At 65.1% G+C, this 15643-nt stretch overlaps 3 protein-coding genes across 3 annotated transcripts in view; 2 read left to right on the forward strand and 1 right to left on the reverse strand.

Moving 5' to 3' along the window:
• Nucleotides 1-32: 32 nt before the first annotated feature.
• AMSG_08386 (uncharacterized protein) lies at nt 33-3650 on the forward strand (the record flags this gene model as incomplete). The annotated part of the gene is made up of 3 exons (XM_013900000.1): nt 33-92; nt 518-610; nt 693-3650. 3 exons carry the CDS (start codon nt 33-35, stop codon nt 3459-3461), a joined length of 2922 nt encoding a protein of 973 aa, XP_013755454.1. The 3' UTR covers nt 3462-3650.
• On the reverse strand, nt 3478-14577 carry AMSG_08387 (vacuolar protein sorting-associated protein 13C; the record flags this gene model as incomplete). The annotated part of the gene is made up of 2 exons (XM_013900001.1): nt 3478-5059; nt 5092-14577. The coding sequence occupies 2 exons, from the start codon at nt 14575-14577 to the stop codon at nt 3497-3499; spliced, it is 11049 nt and encodes a 3682-aa protein (XP_013755455.1). The 3' UTR covers nt 3478-3496.
• A 172-nt stretch (nt 14578-14749) lies between these two features.
• AMSG_08388 (uncharacterized protein) overlaps nt 14750-15643 on the forward strand; it is a gene marked incomplete at its 5' end in the record, with an annotated part of 3702 nt that continues 2808 nt past the window's right edge. Inside the window, one exon of the mRNA XM_013900002.1 lies at nt 14750-15598. Coding sequence (XP_013755456.1) covers nt 14750-15598 — 849 coding nt within the window. The remainder of the gene's footprint in view (nt 15599-15643) is intronic.

The raw sequence follows: 15643 nt of genomic DNA on the forward strand, positions 1-15643 counted from the left end.
CCACTGCTACTGCTGCTGCTGCTGCCACTGCCATGGCTGTCTTTCCCCATGCCTACGTCGGCTCGTCGGGGCCGCACAGGGAGCGACCACAGGTACGCAGGGCAAAGGGGGAAAGGGAACAGGGAAGGGGAAGGGGAAGGGAAGGGCATGTACTCACTCGTCGCTATGGGTTTATGTGGGGGGGTCGGTGGCTGGTGGATGCGCCTGTGTCTGGCTGGCTCACTGGCTCGGTGGCTGATGGACTGGCTCGGTGTCTGGCTGGCTCACTGGCTTGGTGGCTGATGGACTGGATCGGTGCCTGTGGACTGGATCGGTGCCTGTGGACTGGATCGGTGCCTGTGGACTGGCTCGGTGGCTGATGGACTGGATCGGTGCCTGTGGACTGGCTCGGTGCCTCTGGCCTGGATCGGTGCCTGTGGACTGGATCGGTGCCTGTGGACTGGATCGGTGTCTGGCTGGCTCACTGGCTCGGTGCCTGTGGGCTGGATCGGTGCTATTTCCTTTCTCCCCTATACAGCGCCGCATCCGCATCTCGTATACCATCGAGGATGCAGCTCGTCCTCCTTCGCACCGCTTTGGCGTCAACGCTCTTGCAGTCGATCGCATCAACGTATGTTGTGTTGCCTCAAGGCATAATGCATTCCCCCTCTATCCCCGCCACACTCACACTCATCCTCTCCCTACCTCCACAGAATCGCCTCTATACCGCAGGCCGCGACTCGACCATCATCTCGTGGGAGATGGGCGCGACAAGGTCCCAGGGCCGCGAACGGAGGGAGCCGTCTGCGCCGGTGGCCTCTCGCGTTCTCGCTGGCCACATTGATTGGGTCAACGACCTGGTCCTGTTTGGTGACGACAATCGTATGCTGATGTCGGCGTCGTCCGACACCTCAGTCGTGTGCTGGGACACATCCACCGGCGACGAGGTGTACGTCATGAACAGACATGCCGACTACGTCAAGGCCCTGGCGTACCTGCCTACTCGAGGTCTCATGGCCTCGGCTGGTCTCGACAACAAGATCTGTCTGTGGGACGTGGCCAACGTCGCCGCCTCTGTCGAGCTGACAGGTCACAAGGACTCGGTCTACGCGCTTGCTGCCGCCACTAGCGCTCCGATCCTCGCCTCAGGATCTTCTGAGAAGCTTGTTCGCCTCTGGGACGCCCGGAGCCACCGCAAGATCGGCAAGCTCAAGGGTCACACTGACATTGTCAAGACGCTCGCCGTCGACGCCTCCGGCTCGCTCATTCTCTCCGGCGGCTCCGACGGGCTGGTCAAGCTGTGGGATGTCGGGACCCGCAAGTGTCTCGCCTCGTACCGCATCCACGGCGACTCGGTCTGGTCGCTCCGGGCCTCAGACTCGCTCACTCACTTTTACTCGGCCTCGCGCGACGGCTCCATCGCGTACTCGACTCTCCGCTCCGGGCCAGATTCGGTTCTCTCGGTCCGCCTCGCCCAGCTCGACCATCAGGTCCTCGCCCTTGCGCCGACTCACACACCCGGTGCCCAAAAGGCTGCTTCGCCAGGCCTGGTCTGGGTTGGAACCACCACATCGTCGCCAGTCGCCTTTGCAACTCCGGAGCCTGATCTGGCCCAGGACCTGTCGTCGTCGGTCTACGTCCCGCCACACACCGCAGCCTCGGCCTCTGGCGTCGTTGCCACCCCGCGAAATGCCCTTCCACCCAACACCCTCCCCGCGCCTCGAGCCCTTGCTCCCGTCGCCACCCTTCCGGGCACCACTGGCATCGTTCGCCACCAGATCCTTGCCGACCGCCGCCACGCGCTCACCCAGGACAACTCGGGCCTCATGCAGGTGTGGGACGTGACCCGCGGCGTCAAGATTTCGGACCTGCCTAACGCAGACGACTGGGACGAGGAGCTCAAGACCCAGAACGACAACATCGGCCCTGTCGCCGTCCCCTCGTGGCTCACCCTCGACTCCAAGACCGGCGGCCTCACCGTTCATCTCACCCAGCCGCAGTGCTTTGCCGCAGAAGTCTTTGCCGAGGACCTCAACCTCACCCCCTGCTGCCGCGAGCTGCCCGAACCCGGGACACGCATCAACATCGGCCACGTAGTGCTCAAATCCATCTTCCGCCACGCCATCCGCCAATTCCTCGAGGAACACTCCGCCAAGGCCCGCCGCGCCGCCCGCCGCGCCGCCGCACACACCGCACCTGCGCCCGCCGACGACGACGTGTACTCGGATGAAGGCACTGCTGGTCGTGCCACAGGCTCCGCCGCCTCAGCCTCGGCCTCGACTTCGGCTGTCTCAAAGTCATCGCGACGCAGACGCCGCCATCGCAACTCGCGCCACGCTGGCCGCTCCGGCCGCAGAAAGGGCAAAGCCCGCAAGAAGCGCTCCGACACTGCAGGCGAAGAAGAGCAGGAGGAAGAGGACGACGACGGCACTGCGCCTCTCTCCGCCTCGGCCTCCCGCTCGCTCGGGGAAGACTCGTCCAACGACTCGCGAACATCGCAAGATCGTGCTTCACCCCCTATCCCCGGTGCAGCGTCAGCCGAGCTCGACTCGGACTCGTGCGTCGGCTCGGCGGTGTCGTCATCATCTGCCGATGCCGAGGAGCAGGCTGAGGATGCGCTCCTCGATCTGCAGCGCGGCGAGTCCCTCCTTCCGTGGTTCTTTGACCTCGCCGACTCGACTCGCGTCGTCGCCACCGAGGAGCCGTCGGGCCGCAAGCTGCTCTCTCTCACTGTCGGTGCCATGCACTCCAAGTGGAGCGAGATCAACATCGAGACGTGGCTTCACAACGCTCTGTGGGAGAACGTGCTCTGGGCCAATGAGCCGTCCAAGATCCTGTTCACCCTCGAGCCGCGCCCGAACTCGGACCTTGCCGCCCTCTCCACTACCGGGCAGTCGCTGCAAGCTGCCCGAGTCTACCGCGTCAAGCGTGTTGCCGCACACGTCTTTAACCAGCTTGGCCTTGACCGAGAGGGCTATGACCCATCCCGGCCCTGCGACGCCGTTGCCGTCTACTGTCGCAGCACACGCGTCGGGCCCGCAGTCGACCTTCGTGCCATTCGCCACCACTACTGGTGCGCGCCAGACGATCTGTGTCTCACCTACGACCGTGCCGCGCCTGCGCCGCACTCCCGCCTGCCGTCACCGGTCGATGACGATGAGCTTGCTCCCTCTCCCGCAACCGACCCCGAGGCCGAAGAGCAGGCCGAGGAGCTCGAAGAGGTCGCTATCGCAGCCGCTGCTGCTGCCAATGAGAGTCCGTCGCGCAAGCGAGAGTCAGCCGGCCATCCGCTTGCGCCGCAGCCTAAGCGCGCAAAGACGTTGGCGGCCGCGGCGGACTTGGAAAACTCCGCTAGCTCCGGTGATACTGACACCGAGGCAGCGTCCGAGGCAGCGTCTCGAGTCAAGAACGCGGCCGAGACCAACACTGCGCTCCGGGTTACCGGTCGGGAGGGTTCGCCGTCGATCGAGGCAGTGGCGTAGCCGCGAGAAGTAGCACCAGCGCTAGGTGTCGGTGTTTAACTTGAAACCTGGACCACAAAGGCAGAGAGCTCGAGGGGGGTCATCTCGACAGCGCCGGCTCGAACCTCGGCATCCACAGCCATCGACGTGCTGACCGCCATCAGCCGATTCTGTCCGGGTGCAACGACATAGAGCACATCGCCGACCGCCACCAATGTGCCGGCTGGTGGATACTCGTCGGGGCGAGCCTTGGTCAGCGGCTCGCCGGTGGGAATGGCCTCCACGACGTCGGCCGGCAGCGTGAGCGCGGCGCCGGTTGTGTACCCTCGCACCGCCGCCAAGCCCGCGGCGACCTTGCGCTTGAACCCATCACACACAAGCATGACGTCCGAGTCAGACTCGCGGCCCTTGATCAGTGTCTCGTTGGGAAGTCGGAACCGGAACTGCCGCCTGGTACATCCTGCTTCGCCGGCCCAGCCCGACGCGGCTCGCAGAGCATTCACGGCCGCCTCGAGCTCGCGGCTCGACGCAAAGTAAAGGTTGAGCGAGTCGGCCGAGACCGAAGTGTGGATGCGAATGACCAGAAAGCCGCGCTCGACCTCCAGCCGCAGCAGCGAGTCGAGCGGTGCATCGTACGCCAGTCGTCCGGCCGCCTTGGGATGGAGCTTGCTTGTCGCTCGCGCGTAGTATGCATCCACAATCTCGCGGGTGTGCGGCGCAGGATCCAGGATGTAGAGCGTTGACGTCGAAATGATCGCCAGTGCACCCTCGTTGGTGGAAAAGCTCGCCACAAACGCCTCGGCGCCGATAGCCATGCGCTCGCGCGCCTGCGGCGGCAGCGCTCTCCACGCCGCCAGCTGGCCCTCGGCCTCGTCGGGCGAGTACGGCTGGAGCACGCCGCCGAGTCGGTGCGGGACAACTCGCGGCAGCCGCCGCGGCGCCGGTGGACCAGCCACCATCGACGCCGCGTTGCGGATGCCCTCTGATGCCGAGTCGACAAGGTCGAGCGCGCCAACCACAGGCTTGGTCACCAGCCCCGCAACGCCCTTGCCCACGCCCTTGAAGAACCCGCGTGCGCCAGACTTGCGCGAACCCTTGACCGGCTGTGTCACCACGCCGGTCACGCCCGAGATCAAGCCCTTGCCGAATCGCCGCAGGCCAGTCGTCACACCTGACACCGCCCCGGTTGGCTGGTTCCGCTCGCGATCTGCCTGTCGCTCTGCCGCGTACTCGCGATCCATCGAAAGCGCCGTGAGGCCCTTAGAGACCGACGCCGCCAGCTTGGACGTGGTGTTGAACACCCCATGCACTGTATTGCGCACCAACGACTCGCCGCCATACACCAGGCCAGAGGCAAACGCCTCCGGCCCTTGCCGAAGTGCCACCACCGGCTCGTAGAACGCGTCTGACACTCCGGTCTTGAGGTCCGCCACCAGACCCAGTGGGTTGCCGAGCACCTCCGACGAGCCCACAAGCGCCAGTGCCTGCGCACGCGCTTCACCCGAGTAGTGCGCCCCGACAAGCGCCGCCAGCGTCGCCGGGTTGACAAACAACCGCTCCGCCACAAGGTCTGACAGTGAGAGCGGCGCGCGCTCCACCGCGGCCACCATCGCCAGCAGCTGTGCGCCCATTCCTGGCCGCCGCTCTGCACATCGGCATCCATCGCAAACGTGAGCGAGCACGAGATCGACGGCAGTTGCAGGAACGAAAAGTACAGCTGCTTGCCGCCACTGCCCGCGCCTTCTGGCCCATCCTTGTCGCTCTCGGGCCCAACCACGCCGACCGTCTCTGCCAGTGCCTGCAACTCGGCAGCTGCGTCAAAGACGTCATCCTCCGGTCGCCATGCTCTGCCAAGTCCGCTGAGCGCATTGAGCGACGAGAGCTCGGCCCGGAGCTCTAGAGGCGCAACGGCAACCATGAGTGCCGAGATGTAGCGAACCGACGGCGACGACGCAGATCCGGTTCCCTCCAGCGAAAAGACCGGTAGCTCGCCACGCTGTGACGATGCCGTCGACGACGACGCTCCGCCGCGTCCGCTGCGCCTGTCCTTCTTGCATCGCGGATAGAGTAGGACCGGGAACTTGGGCTTGTGGCTGGGCGACGCCTCCACAGTCTCGATTTGCGCGCCCCAGATGTTGGCAGACACAGCAGCCTCACCGTCACTGAACACCTCGAGCTTACCCTCGATGTCGTCAAGCGAGACAAGGAAGAGCTCGCCAGGTGCACCAAATCGCCGTGGGTGGTGTGGCACAATAACTGAGACCGTGATGGCCAAAATGTTGAGGTCCACCGTCCACGGCGTCGTCGGCGGGCGCGGGACAACAGCCCAACCATCGGTAACCACGGCCGCACGAGCCGCCGCATCGGCCGCCGCCGCCGACACCTCGGCCATGCTCGCCCCCGCTCGCCACGACGCTTCCAGCACCATGGCCGGCCCGTCGGCAAACACGTTGACCCGCAAGATGTTGTTGGGGTGCAAGACAAGGACCTCGGCAAGGCCTTCGGCAGCAAATATCGACGACGGGAACGAGATGGCAAGATCGCTCTGATTTGGTCGCATCCAGCTGAGCGAGAGCTCAAATGGCGCGCCCGAGCCCGCCTCGGGCACCAGGCCGGTCTCACCCAGCGCCGCAACAGGCAGAGCGTGCGACACCCCGCTCTCCATCACCTCTAGCGCAAATGGAGTCTGATTGCGGATCCGGTATGGCGCGATGGGCACGTGGTGCGAGAGACGGACCACCACCGACTTGTCCTCCACCACCATGTGCAGCCGCACAAGGTTCATGGTGTTCGTCTCGTAGTTGAGGAGCTTGACTGGGCAGTCGATGAGCGAAGCAAGGCCAAATGGGCGCGTCCATCGCCAGCCGGTACCATCAGCACGGCGCATAAAGACGTGCCGCTCTATGGTGGCGTCCTGCCACACCACTGGCGCCCGCGACCGCGGCGGAAGAATGGCCAGCGGTATGCTGCTCGCCGGTGCCTGTGTAAACTCGAGCGACGCAGAGGTCTCGTTGACCAGCACGTATCGTGGCTGGATGACCACCAGCCGCGTGTGAGCGAGGAGGCCGGAACCGACCTGAGACGAGAGCGTCATGTCGTACCGCGCCGACCGCGACGCCTGTCGCCGCCGCTCCTCGCAAGTTAGCAGGCTCTCGCCGATGTTGCCCGAGACATCAATAGCGGCCGGCGAGTAGTTGGTCTTGTCGATGCTGACAACAAGCGGAAAGCTGGAAAAGTACAGCGGTGCTGCTCCCGCCGAGCCGTGGCGGATGGCTTGCGCAACTCGGCCGCGCCGCCTGTGCCGCCGCAGCCGGCGCCGAGCCCGCAACTTGCCGGCCATGGTTGTTGCCGACGGCGACTTGGAGTAGAACGTGATCTTAGCTTCGGCCACTCCGACACCGGGCACAGGCGTGCACAGTTCGGCATCACAAGCCGCGCCGCTAGCCAGGGCGGGGAGAACCTTGTGCTTGCTCGTGGTCGCTCCCGACTTGGCGAACCGCGCCTCCCACGGCGTCTTGTTGATGAACCAGTACTCGGCATAGCACACAACCGAGTGGGTCCGCGTGTCGGGATCGTAGTCGGTGGCAAATCTCACGACCGAGACCCGGGCAGTGTCGCCCATGCCGAGCGCGCCAACCTGCGGGAGCGAGAAAAACTGGGTGCGGGCAATCCTCTCAAGCGCGTCGATCTGAGCGGTATCGCACTCGTCAAAGTCCTCGGGGAGGAGGCGGACGACGGTCCAATTTGACCAATCGTGGCCACCGGCCCGGATCCGCATGCGGAAGGCGCCGTCGTGGACATTGACCTCATGCACATCAAGCGAGTTGAGCGGACCAAGCTTGCCGGCGCGGGAAAGGATTTGGCCCGCCACAGGCGCCAGCTCATATTCGAGGGCGCACGGCAGCGCGTTAGTCACCGCCATCGGCGTCGAGATCGAGAACCAGTGGCCCGGGTAGACCTTACACGCCAGAAAAGCGTCGGCGCCGGAGACCACAGGCTCGGCATAGACATTGGCACGGAGAGGAATGAGCGAGTCGGTGTTCGACTTGCCCTCGGCTTCGACAACGCCTGCAAGAAGCGGGTCATGACTCGCAAGTCCGGTCTCGTCGACAAGCTCGATCTTGCGCCACTTGAAGCCGGCCTTGGGCCATTTGTAGCCGCCGGTAGGCCGGATCTTGACGGCTGCCGAGAGGCCCGAGTGATGAGGCAGGAGAATAAGCGGCGGGATGGCGACGAACTCGCCCGACGCAAGGCTACGCGAGAGCGAGAACGACAGCTTGGTCGCCTTGGCGCCCGCCACCACTTCCCACGCCAGCGCAGAGTCGTTGCGCAGAACCATGCCCGAGGCAAACTTGAGATGGAACTTGCCCTCGGGCAGGAGCGTGACCTCGTAGTAGAGGTAGGCGCCGGATGGCGCGCCGCTGGAGCTCCACTGCAGCGCCACAACATGCGAGCCGACCGAGGTGAGCGGAAGAGTCGTGATCGGCGCAAAGAGCGCAGCAAGATCCTGGTCAACCCCACCCCAGTTGGGATCGTCAACCAGTGGAAGGTAGTTGGCGTCGACGAGCGCCTGAGCGACTGGCCCGGTCAGGAGCTGTGCAGTCATGGTCGTTTCCGCGGACGACGCGAGCTTTCGCACCTTGGAGGTGTGGAGCGGGAGAAGAAGTGGTGAAGCGGTGTTGGCCTCCAGCTCGGTGACGCACCCGTCGACCGAGAGCCGGAGAGCAAGTCCAGTCGCGTTGGTCACCATGTATGGTGAGCCGCGCGATCGCTTGTTGGTCAGCGCCTCGGCGGTTGGCGTACTTGGGCCGGCTCCCGTAGGTTCTGCGGCCGACGCTGCAGCCCGGTTCGGATCGTCAGACCGATCGGTGGCGAGCGCAGCAAGCTCGGTCGCCAGTCGCACGACGCCGAGGCCAGCAGCTGTGACGGTGACAGCTAGAGGCGACACAACCGCGAGCTTCAAGGCGAGGCCGTCGCGGGATTGGGCGTCTGCAGGCCGCAGGCCAATTCGAAGCATGGTCTTCTCGACCAGCGGCTCCCAGGCTGAGACCTCGCAGTTAAAGAAGTTGAGCGCCACCGCAGCGTTGATGCGCGGGTTCTCGCCGGCCGTTGAGCCGCCCATTGACGCATCGAGGCGAAGGAGCGGCACATTCTCGCCTTGTGAGTCGTTGACCAGTGTGACTCGCAGCGACTGGGAGGCCAGCGTGAGGACCATGCCTGGCGATGGAGGCTTGGCCTCTGATGCTGCGGCGAGCTCAGTGGAGACAGCCGGGGCCGTCTGGCCGGCCGAGAGCGAGGCAGCGGCAGCAGCCATGAGGCTGACGTCCGAGTAGGCGACAAAGGCGTCGTAGGCGGCGGTGGCGACCACAACCGAAGTCGGGACCGCTGGTGCTGTCGAGACGGTGACCGAGATGTCAATGGGAGCCAGGATGGCGACAGCCGAGCTCGCGAGGTTGTCAATGTCGGCAGCAAAGACCTCGAGGCTCTTGGACTCGATCCGAGTGGTGGCTGTTGCGCCCAAGCCATCGTAGACGACCGAGAGCGACTGGTCCAGCACAAGGGCACGCGAGTCAGGACGGGTGTGATCGCCAGGCATGACGATTTGCGGCGAGGAGATCAAAACAGTTGTGAGGGTGCGGGTCGCGCGCTTCTCCAGCGGGCGGTCGAACCAGGCCGCAGTGGTGTCGCGATAATGCGGCGGCGACGGCGAGTTGTCGATGGGCCACACAAAGGCGTAGAGCTCACGCATGACGTCGGGAACCACAAGCGTCTGCGAGTGGTCGAGAGTGACGGTGTACGAGAGGCCCGGCATGGGCGCGCCCAGCGGATGGTGGACACCGGCAATGGTGAGCTGCGGCGCGCCATTGGTGCCGTCGGCAGGGACAACCGGCGCAAGGAGCGAGGCGTGGACCGAGGTCCGAAGATATGGCTCACGAACGTCGCGGAGGAACAGGCCCTGGACCGTAAGCGACACGTCCATGTCGCCACGGAGCCGCGAAGTGGTGCGGAGAGCAAGACCGTCGATGACGGCGTGGGCAAGGGGACCTGCGCCAGAGAGCGCGTTGAAGACCACGGTGCCCGAAGGGAGGTCCATGCCAAAGACAAAGGTGGCAGCAGAGACATCAGCGTCGCTGGCGCCTGGCGTGCAGGCGTCAAGTGATGGAAGCAGGCTCGGATCCTTGTCCGGAGGCGGCGGGCGAGTGCCGACCGAGGCCGGTGCACGGTCGAGCTGCAGATACGCTGACGCCTTGGTCTCATCCATGGCTTCGCCCGAGTAGGCGTTGACGAGGGTGTACTGATCCTGGCTGAGGGTGGCAACGACGCCAGACCCAAATCCGATGGTGAGGCATGAAGCTGTGCCAGGAACAAGGGCACGCTCAAAGGCGAGCGACGTGGCAACGTCGAGGACCAGATTGGCCTCGGCCTCGTGAGCAATGGTGGCAATGCCAGCGTGGCCGATGCTGATCGAGAGTGTGTCGGTACCAGCGTCAAGGTCAAAGGCGTTCGAGCCCGACACGCCTGCCAGCTTGAGAACGATAGCGTCGCGGGAGAGCGCGTTGCGTGGAAGGGCAATGACAGCTCGTGGCACGTCGAGCGTGAGGCGGTAGGGAGTCGGCGCGTCGGGGACAGCCTCGAGAGTCGTCGACGCCACGGCACTGCCGCTGGAGGCGGGTTTGGGAAGCAGCGTGCCAAACGATCCAAAGTAGGCCGCCATGTCCATGGCAAAGCGATAGAGAAGGGTGATTTCGAGCGGAGCAACCGCAACGCTGATGTCGAGCGGAGCGTTTGGCTCCATGCCGACAACAACGTCGACCGAGGTAGCGGATGACGTCGCGGACGACGGCGCGCAGACGGCGGTGTGACAGCCTGCCCACGGCGAGGTGTCAGTGACAGTGAGCGGGCCGAGATGAGCTTCGAAGTGATGCGCGAGGTTGGTCGAGGTGAGCGAGAACGTCGACGAGGCAAAGCCAAGATGGGCAAGATGAACAAAGGCGCGCGGTGCTTGCTCAAATAGATCCGGCAGCGGCGCACCCGACGGTGGGTCAAAGGCTACGAGACTCACACCAAACGAAGCGAGATTGACGCGAATGGAGCCAAGGCCGGACGATGCCGCGTCGGCAGGCTGTGGCGCAGGAACAGCAGCACTCGCGTCCAGAAGCGGAGCACGGCTCTCGGGCGCTGCCGACGACGCGGTGAGAACGTCGAGGTAGGTGAGAAGGCGGGCGATAGAGAGGCGCGAGAGCGCAAAGTCGACGGCGCTGATGTCAACAAGGAGACCATCAGGGGTGTAGGCAAACGAAACAAGCGAGTCACCCGCAGAGTGCGACGAGACCAGTGGAGCGGCAGGCGAGTCGGCCGCGGTCTCAAGGAGGTCCGAGACGAGAAGCGTAGAGAGTGCGCCACTCCATTCACTACCTGCGCCGGAGAGCGAGGCATCGACAAAAGCGATGGAGAGGATGGGAAGCCGTGGGCGCTCTTCGTCGGGCTCGGAATCGAGGGTAAGTGCAACGCGTGGGACAAGAAGCGAGATACGAAACGGAGGAGACGACGCGTCTGGAGCAGAGCTCGTCGCGGGCACGACATCGTGCGAGCTCAGCGTTGGGCGAGCCGGAGCCACCGGATCGGCGCCAGCCAGGTTGCTCAGCACGATAGCGACAGCACGGCCAACGTCCGAGACCGCGAGCTGCGAGGTGACGTCGCCGGCACGGACGTCGAGAATCGGGGCGGGGCCGGCGACGTCGAGCGAAGCGGCCATGTCAAACGGCTGGCAGAGGAGGAGCGGCGGCTGGTCGGCGTCGGCGTAGACGGCAGCGACGACATGCGATAGCGAGAGAGTGTAGGCAGTGGGTCCGCTTGCGGGAGCGACTGCCAGGGTGCCGAGCTCAAGAGTGACGGCCTCGCGCGAGGTGGGCGAGGCCGGGATGATGATGACTGGTGAGGCGACCGAAGCGTGGCAGGCAAAGGATGCGGAAGGCGAGGTCTGGGTGGCGAGCGTCTCCATGGTTGTGGTGGCGAGCGATGACGCAGTGTTTTCCACGGCCGGACGGAGAGCGCCGAGCTTGCCGAGCACACTCGACACAACTGTGAGTGTCGAGGCAAGGACGACAACACGGACCGACGGAATGTCGAGACGGGCAACAAGGGTGGCGGCCGATGCCGGGTCGTAAGAGAGATTGACTTGTGCGGCGTGGGTATCGGTGAGCGTGATGAGCGAGTCGGCGTAGGGCGAGTCGAGCGGAAGGGTGGCGTCCAAGGCCGAGATGTTGCCCATGGTGAGCGAGGCGGTGAGCTCGCCGGAAGAGGCGCGAGCTACAGCGGCGGACGAGCTAGTGAGCTCGGCCGAGAACAGCGGGGCGGTGGAGTCCTCGCCAAGAAGGTCGAGAGTGATGCAGTTGACCGAGGCCGAGGCGTCGACAACACCAGTCCAGCGCGCGCTGGCGAGCGCGGCGTCTGGCGCAGCATGGACGTCCGGGCTGGTCTCGGCCTTGGGCAGCGGTGCGAGGGCCGAGCGGACGTAGCCGTGGAGAGCGAGGAGCGGCGGCGGGAGGAGAACAACGTGGAGATGTGCGGCGGCGACGTGAAGCGAGTGGGTGACTGGCGACGCTGCCAGCGCGACCGAGTACTTGAGCTCGACGAGCGCCGAGGCCTCAGCATGATCCGGGGTGGAGAGGAGAGCGACGCCGGAGCACGGGTCGATGACAGTGACCGACGGGACAGCAAAGTTGAGGAGGATTGCATCGGCCGAGTGGGCGTAGTCTAGATGGACACCAGTGACGACGACAAACGGAAGGCGGCGGTCGGTGCCGACAGGCTCGAGCACCAGCTCCAGCCGCGGAACGTGAAGGGCGAGGCGGGCCGAGACAGCAGCTGGCTCGGCAGCAGGAGCAACAGCTGAAGACGAGATCGGTTCCAGGTCATCGGCCGCGTCGAAAAACTGGTCCGAGTCCTCAAGCGAGTCTTCAGCCTCGGTCTTGGTCTCGGCATCGGCATCGACATCGGCGTCGGTCTCGCCAGACTCTGACGCGGCAATTGGGAGCGGCAACGGGGCCGAGGCCAGCGCAGCCGAGTACGAGGTGGCGACGGCAAGGAGCGCTGCGGCCTGGGCGGGCGGAAGCGCAAAGACAAGCTCAGGCAGGGTGGAAGAGACGTCAAGGATGTCCGAGGAGAGGTCGAGGGCCCGGAGGGCGAGCGAGGTGGGAGCGATGACGTTGGCGCCGCCGGCCGAGAGCGCGACGTCGGTGGCGTCGACAGTGACAACGGTGCGGACGTCAGCCGGCTGGGGGTGGTTTCCAGCAAGGGCGGCATCCTTGGCGTCGCCGGCAAACGAGACGACGGTGAGGCCGGTTGTGGTGAGGGCAACTTCCGAGTCGAGGGCCAGAGTAAGGGCCTGCAGAGCGATGTCGAGATTGATGACGGAGCGGCCAGCACAAGCCGCTAGGGTCACGCGCTGGAACTCCTTGAGCTGGGCGGCGTACGAAGCGTAGATTGAGTCGAGGAGCGCATTGTGCGGGACGGAGAATGCGGCAACAAGCCGGCCGAGCGAGGAAGCAGAGATGCCGGCGGTACAAGGCAGCGAGCGGATGCGAAGACTGTACTGCGGGAGCGGGTGCGGATCGGCCGAGAGCGACTTGGCGAGCGAGCAGGTGAGGGCGTGGGCATGGGCCGAGTCGCCAAACGAGACAATGTCGGTATTGGCGGTGGTGTCGGCGACGCGGAACGATCCCAGGCTTGCGTCAAAGGCAAAACCCGAGTTTGAGACCGAGGCTGTGAGGCCCAGGCTGGTGGCGGTGGCATCAAGAAGCTTGTCCCCAGCATCGGTGAGGGCGAGTGAGAGCGAGGAGAGCTTGACCGAGGCATCGAGGAGGACGTACGACGGCGGGAGATCGTCAGCGGACGAGAGAGCGGAGAGCTCGTCGGCCGACGAGAGACCCAGCAAATCGACCATTTCGTCGTCGGTGAGGACGGTAGGGGGCGGAGCGTGAGCGGAATCGTCTGCAGGCGCAGGCGACGGCGACGACCACCACGATGAGAAGAGGCGCGAGACGATCGATTGCGAGGCGGCGAGCTCTGCGGCGGCCTTTTCCGCAGCAAGCGAGGCGACAAGGGCGTCGTGGGCTACTTTGCGGCGGGCGGCGCGGAGTACAGCAAGCGGGAGGGCCGACTCGAGGTACTCGCACTCGTCAGGGGCCGAGTCGGGGCCGGCAAGGAGAAGCGCTGAATAGCGCTCCGCGAGCTGGTCGGCGTCTGCGGCGAGGTCGTTGTCCTGCAAGTGGTAGGCGTGGCGGGCAATTTTGGAGTACATGGAACAGGTGGCGAGGACACGCGCGAGAGCTTGCCACTGGGCCGAGTCGAGGGCGAGGTCAACGCCCGAGTTGAGGCCGAGGGTAGCGGTGATGCGCGGCGTCTCGGGCGATGAGGCCGGATCGCGGACGATGGCAACCTTGAGCTCGCCATCGAGCGGACGGAGGACGCTGGCCGCGTCTGGAGTCGAGCTGACGTCGGCGTGGATGGAGAGGCCCGAAAGCGAGCCGAGCTTGTGGATGAGGGTGGAGGAGCAGTTCTCGACAAAGGTGGGGACCCAGGCTTCATCGGTCGAGGTAAAGGCGAGCGAGTCGAGGGTAACCCCCATGGAGAGCTCACCGTCCTCGATGTAGCTGAGCTTGACGTCTGTGAGGGTGACCTGCAGATTCTCGGCCATCTTTGTGGCGAGACGATCAAGCATACCATCAGAAGCCTTGTCGGTTTCGGGAACGGGCGCACCGGCGCCCTTGGAGCGGAGGGCGGCCTCGATGCGGAGAGCGTCGTCTGCGGCGAGCTCATCGAGGCGAGCACGCTTGATGGCCAGACGCTCGCGATCGTCAGGTACACGCTTGGGCCCGAGACGAAGGTGGACGCCCGAGACCTCCATAGAGACAGGCGTCGACCAGACCTTCCACGGAATGCGGACGGAGACCTTGGCGAGCGAGCCGGAGACGACGGCGAGAGGGTAGTCGACAAAGGCCGCCGGCTCGATCTCCAGGTTCTCCAGCTCGACCACACCCGAGGTAATAGCCACCTTGAGAGCCTCAGGCTCAATAGCCTTGACATACTTGCCGAGTTTGGCGGTGACCACGCGGGCCACGGTGTCCTCCAGCATGACGACGGATAGGGAGAGGAGGCGGTGATCAGTTGGTGATCGAAGACGGTAAACCGGGTGGCGAAAGAAAAAGGTCGTGCGAGGCGGTGATCGCGGCGGTGATCAAAAAGCCGCCCAAGGCGAGGCAACGAGGCAAGGCACACGCGACTTTGCTGTGCGCGCGGGGGAGGGGGATGACGGAGCAACTTGTGGCACGGGTGACAGGCGGGATAGAAGGAGAGGTGGGGCCAGAGCATGTGCGGTATGCTGGGTCACTGAGTGGGTACTCGCTGGGACGGCTGAGGAGCGAGCCCGCGGCGGTGCAAGGGGCGGCGGCGCGGTTGGCGGCGGCGTTGGAGGAGACAGCGCAGAAGGAGTACCCGGCGTTCGTGCATGCAGCGGCGACAATGGGCGAGGTCCGGCATGAGTTTGAGGCGGTGTCTGAGGCGCTGGACGGGGTGGTGGCGAGGCTGCCTGCGGCTGTGGACGCCGCACACCACTTTGCTGAGGCTGGGCGGGCGGCGCTGGACGAACGGCGACGCAACGCGCTGGTCTTGGCGCAAGCGCCACAGCTTGTGGAGCTGCTGGAGGCGCCTGCACTGATGGAGTCGCTGGTGCGAGCCGAAGCGTACGACGATGCGCTTGCGCTGCGTGAGTTTGTTGTCAAGGCCGGGAAGAAGCTCGGCCACATTCCGCTGGTGGCGAGCTTGGTGGGCAAGGTGGGCCGAGCGACGGCGCTGATGGTGGGCCAGATCCGTGCCCAGTTGGAGAGCGACGTCAAGGTGCCTGCCTGCATTACCTTGGTCTCGCTCCTCCGCCGGGTCGGTCTGTTCTCGCCGCGGCAGCTGCGGGTCATGTTTCTGGCAGCACGCAACGCTTTTCTGCGTCAGCAGCTGGAGGCTGTGCCGACGTCCGAGGCCGGGCACTATGTGCTGGACATGATCAACGCGTACCGAGTGACTGCGCTGCATGTGGTGACGCAGTACTCTGCCGTCTTTGCCGACGATCTGAACTCGGACGGCGGCGCTGCGAGGGCGGCGCTGTCGACGCCATTGGAGCTGGGCGAGGGCGAGGGCGCAGGGCCGGG

The sequence above is a fragment of the Thecamonas trahens genome (genome assembly GCF_000142905.1).
Source record: "Thecamonas trahens ATCC 50062 unplaced genomic scaffold supercont1.40, whole genome shotgun sequence".
In the NCBI taxonomy this organism is placed as follows: Eukaryota; order Apusomonadida; family Apusomonadidae; genus Thecamonas; species Thecamonas trahens.